General features: G+C 40.8%; 1 protein-coding gene across 1 annotated transcript; it reads left to right on the forward strand.

The window, feature by feature from the left end:
• Window positions 1-269: 269 nt before the first annotated feature.
• LOC114070613 (interleukin-8-like) lies at window positions 270-3,411 on the forward strand. Its single transcript, XM_027908135.1, has 4 exons — window positions 270-357; window positions 1,113-1,251; window positions 2,168-2,251; window positions 2,847-3,411. Exons 1-4 carry the CDS (start codon window positions 294-296, stop codon window positions 2,920-2,922), a joined length of 363 nt encoding a protein of 120 aa, XP_027763936.1. The 5' UTR covers window positions 270-293; the 3' UTR covers window positions 2,923-3,411.
• Window positions 3,412-3,786: the final 375 nt, after the last annotated feature.

Below are 3,786 nucleotides of genomic sequence, written 5' to 3' on the forward strand. Positions count from 1 at the left end.
CAGCATTGCTGATTAAAACTAATATTCCATGAAGAAGTGCAAACAGCAAGTGATGGATAACAATCACAATTTAAAGAAATAATTTAAAATAAACAGCAGCAAAAGTTGGGGAATTTTGAAGTGCCATTGAACAGACTGCACAGAGGTTTGGATTTCTTATGCAACACTCTCATGTGTTAGGAAACCTGTGTGTGCAGCACCCACCTGGTCAGCACTCAGGCACACCTCAGGTATAAAACCTGAGGGGAAATAGAACCAGAACTGGACATCTGTCAAGAAAACTTTGCACAGCAATGGATGGCAGATCTGTTGCTGTCGCTTTGATTCTCTATCTGGTCTCAATGGCAGGGTCAGAAGGTAAGAAAATTATTTCTTAAAACTCACATAACCAATTAATGAACATATATGTGCAAATGCAAGAGGGCTTAGATATGTCCATGATGGCTTTTTGCATCTTCAATAAACTGTCATTCAGTAGTCACAGGGATCATTTGTACCTGTTAGGATGCTATGGATCTTTCCAGGAGTAAGAGTGCTTCTGTCAGGAAATGAGTTTATTCCTACATGCTTTTCTCCAGATTTTAAGAGCTGTTTGATTTAAGACAGGACCTTTTCTCCTAAATATGTCCATATATCTCCTTTTCCAAATAACAATTTTCTCCTATATGTGATTTTATTCCTGGTAAGCAGGCTGATGATAGTGCTTCCTCAGAGCAAGAATTATCCCATTTGCAGGAAAGAATAAAGCATGCGAGCAGATGATCATGGTAGAAACGAATAAACAGTATGTGTACACAGTTATGATGTTAACCCACTTTGTTCAAGTGATGCAAGTTAGGCAGAACCTGGCCAGGCACAAAGGCACTATGAAAACACCTAAGTATTTTCACCTAGAAATCTAGCTTTAAATTCAAATGCACCTGTACATCAACAGCTCTAAAAACATGGCTGCTACTTTTGTGCAGATGCAGTCAATTTTATCCAAGTATCCAGCAAATCAGAGTGCTGAGGAACAAGAGCAAATCTGGCAGAAGGGAATACACGTTGCTTCATAGGGACAAATAAAAAGACTGTTCGTGTACTTAGACAAATAAGTGAGTTTTGTTCCACAGGTAAGGCCCTGGGGAAGACCAAGGAAAAAGGCTCCAGTTGTGAGTGCATAAGCACTCATTCCAAGTTCATCCCTCCCAAGACGGTTCAGGATGTGAGATTAAGCCAAAGAAGACCTCACTGCAAAAATGTGGAAATCATGTGAGCACTTTTGCTGAACAGCGTCTTGCTTCCAACAGGAGGAATTGCTCACTCCAGTTACTTATGTACTTTGGGTGGAATATTTCCCTTGTGAAGCCTCAGAGAAACCAAATGTCAGGAATTAGGGCCTCTATCCAAAGGAACGAGCTAATTCCCTGCCAATGTTACAATCAGCTTTCACACAGCTTTTTAAAACTCTCTCTGCTCATATCTTAATTATCACCAACATCAGAGGAGACAATTAGATCCTCACAACACATCCAGGACCCAGTTAGTAACTTATACAATGAAGAATCAATCAAAGATACAATCTTGATGCTCGAGATGAATTCAAACAATTTCCATGACTTGGTCTGCATGTGGCAAAGTTTGAGTTATTCCCTGTGTCAGAACTGCACACTGAGTGCACACTCCCTGCGTGGAGTGTGGAATTTAGATTACATTCCATGTGGGTACAAAGTAAAACATACAGTGAGCTTCATTTAAAACCACACCAGGAACTGGTCACACGAACTGGACCAATGCATTCAGTAAATAGAAGGGCTCTTTCACTACGGTTTCTTAAGCAAATAATGCTTGTACAGTCATACCCTCTGTGCGGCACAGTGTGGCATCCAGCTCCATCTCACTAGGAATTGGTAATTTCAGACAGGTTTGGTCAAAAAATTAAGTTCTTGAAAGATCTGCTAAACTATGACAACATAGTGAACTGAAATTAAATAGTGAATTAATTTGGCTCATTATAAGATTATAGCATAAACACTTATCTTGACATCATTCATAAAAACCTCCAACCAAATAAGACAAAACAAGTCCTTCAGTTACTTAATGGACAAATGACTAGGAGAAATTTCCAGTCATTAGGAGGGTGGGAGGGACCCACCTGGCCCTCACTTCTCTGTTTCTCTCTGGGCAGAGCTACACTGAAAGATGGCAGGGAAGTGTGTCTGGAACCCACTGCGCCCTGGATCCGGCTCACTGTACAGGCTCTGCTGGCCAGGTAAGCTGTTTCCTTTACCAGAACATCCTCAGTGAAAAGCTAATTTTAAAAGGCACATTTAACTTCTTGGCATGCAAATGTTCACCCTCCTCAGGCATTAGTAATTCTTTCCAACAGTTCTCTCTAAATCAATACTTCTACATGCCTGAGGAGCAAAAGAGCATCCTAGCTTTGATATCTTTCAGGTGTGTTAAGCTGCCCAAAAGGCCACAGTTGTGATGCCCCTAAACCTCTGCTGAGAGACAGCACATTCGGGGTGTGTTTGACATTTCCAAAAATCAAGCTCTCGAAGACTGACTTCCTCTTCCTGGGTATAAATCAGACATGCAGCTGGCATTTCCAAGAGCTTTCACTGCTGTACCAGGGACAGTCAAATCCCTACTTTGCACAAAGGCACGCGGAAGTCCTTTCTGTTGGAGCAATTCTTGGAGGAACACAGATTTTTCTTGTCTTTGCACATATGTCAATCTGTTGATACAGTAAAAATAAGTCCTTAACAGCTCGTGAGCATTTATTGCTCTCCCTGTAGCTTGTACTAATAGTAAAGTTTCTTCAATAAATTTCTGAATTCACTTTATACTTCATCTAATTACAGGGCCAGGGACAATACTGAGCCACCGGTCAGAGAGAAGTCAAGGAAAAATACACTTTGGAATTCTTCAAGGATATGATATGAGAGGAAACGCTGATGAGAATGCCAAGGAACAGACCCCCCCCTCTGCTACATTACTACAGTTGATTATTTTTCTTTCCCTGAGATAGCTGCTAAATCTCCATATTTCCTTTGCTGTGTCTATCTCTTAACTTCTGTCTGTGATGGATCAAGGAGTTCAAGCTTAATGAATGTGTTTTAGTGCTGTAAGGATGAGAATAAACAAGATGAAATTAGTTACCCTCAAATGATCTTACTTAAAGCAGAAACAGAATTAGCAAACACATGAATAAACACATAATAAGGAAGTATCTGTGTAGCTTGGAAGGAAGTAATTTTTCATGCACTTGTTACAGTTGTTTGAAGGTGACAACCAGCCTGAGGATGTGGCAGGTCCCACAGGTAGAGTCATAATTTCTTTCTGAAATCCTTTCACAGCCCTCACTAAACATTAGAAATAGTGAAGCTAAGAAAGAGGTCTTGGAAACGAATACTCAGAGATGAAGTGCAGAATCAGATCAGCTTTTATTGATAAAGGGACATAACCCGTGGATTCCTACTCCACTTTGTGTGGGGTCCCGTTTGGTTTGGCACAAATTGTCTGGAGTTCTCTGATGATGATGTAAAGACAAGGCTCAGCTATAAAGAACTGCAGAAAGACCTTAGGAGACTCACTGATTAGGCAACAAACTACCAGGTGAAATTCCCTGTAGGAAGCAGCCAAAGTGAATGACATAGGAAAAAACAACAAAGCTCCTATGAAACTAAGACATTCTAGGCTGGTCAGTAGCACACAGGACAGAGGACCTTGGGATGATGCAAAGGGGTAAGATAGGAATGTGACATCAGGGAATGAAGAGTTTGTAAGTGACTTTAGCTAAAC

Source organism: Empidonax traillii, unplaced genomic scaffold, assembly GCF_003031625.1.
Source record: "Empidonax traillii isolate 1590-97213 ecotype Southwest subspecies unplaced genomic scaffold, ASM303162v1 scaffold1620:size81671, whole genome shotgun sequence".
In the NCBI taxonomy this organism is placed as follows: domain Eukaryota; kingdom Metazoa; phylum Chordata; class Aves; order Passeriformes; family Tyrannidae; genus Empidonax; species Empidonax traillii.

Excerpts from the sequence above, each read along its gene's own strand:
- LOC114070613 (XM_027908135.1), top strand. The coding sequence starts at position 294 with ATGGATGGCAGATCTGTTGCTGTCGCTTTGATTCTCTATCTGGTCTCA. Across the intron at positions 358-1,112 it reads CTCAATGGCAGGGTCAGAAG|GTAAGGCCCTGGGGAAGACC; the intron begins GTAAGAAAATTA and ends TTTGTTCCACAG. Across the intron at positions 2,252-2,846 it reads GTACAGGCTCTGCTGGCCAG|GGCCAGGGACAATACTGAGC; the intron begins GTAAGCTGTTTC and ends ATCTAATTACAG.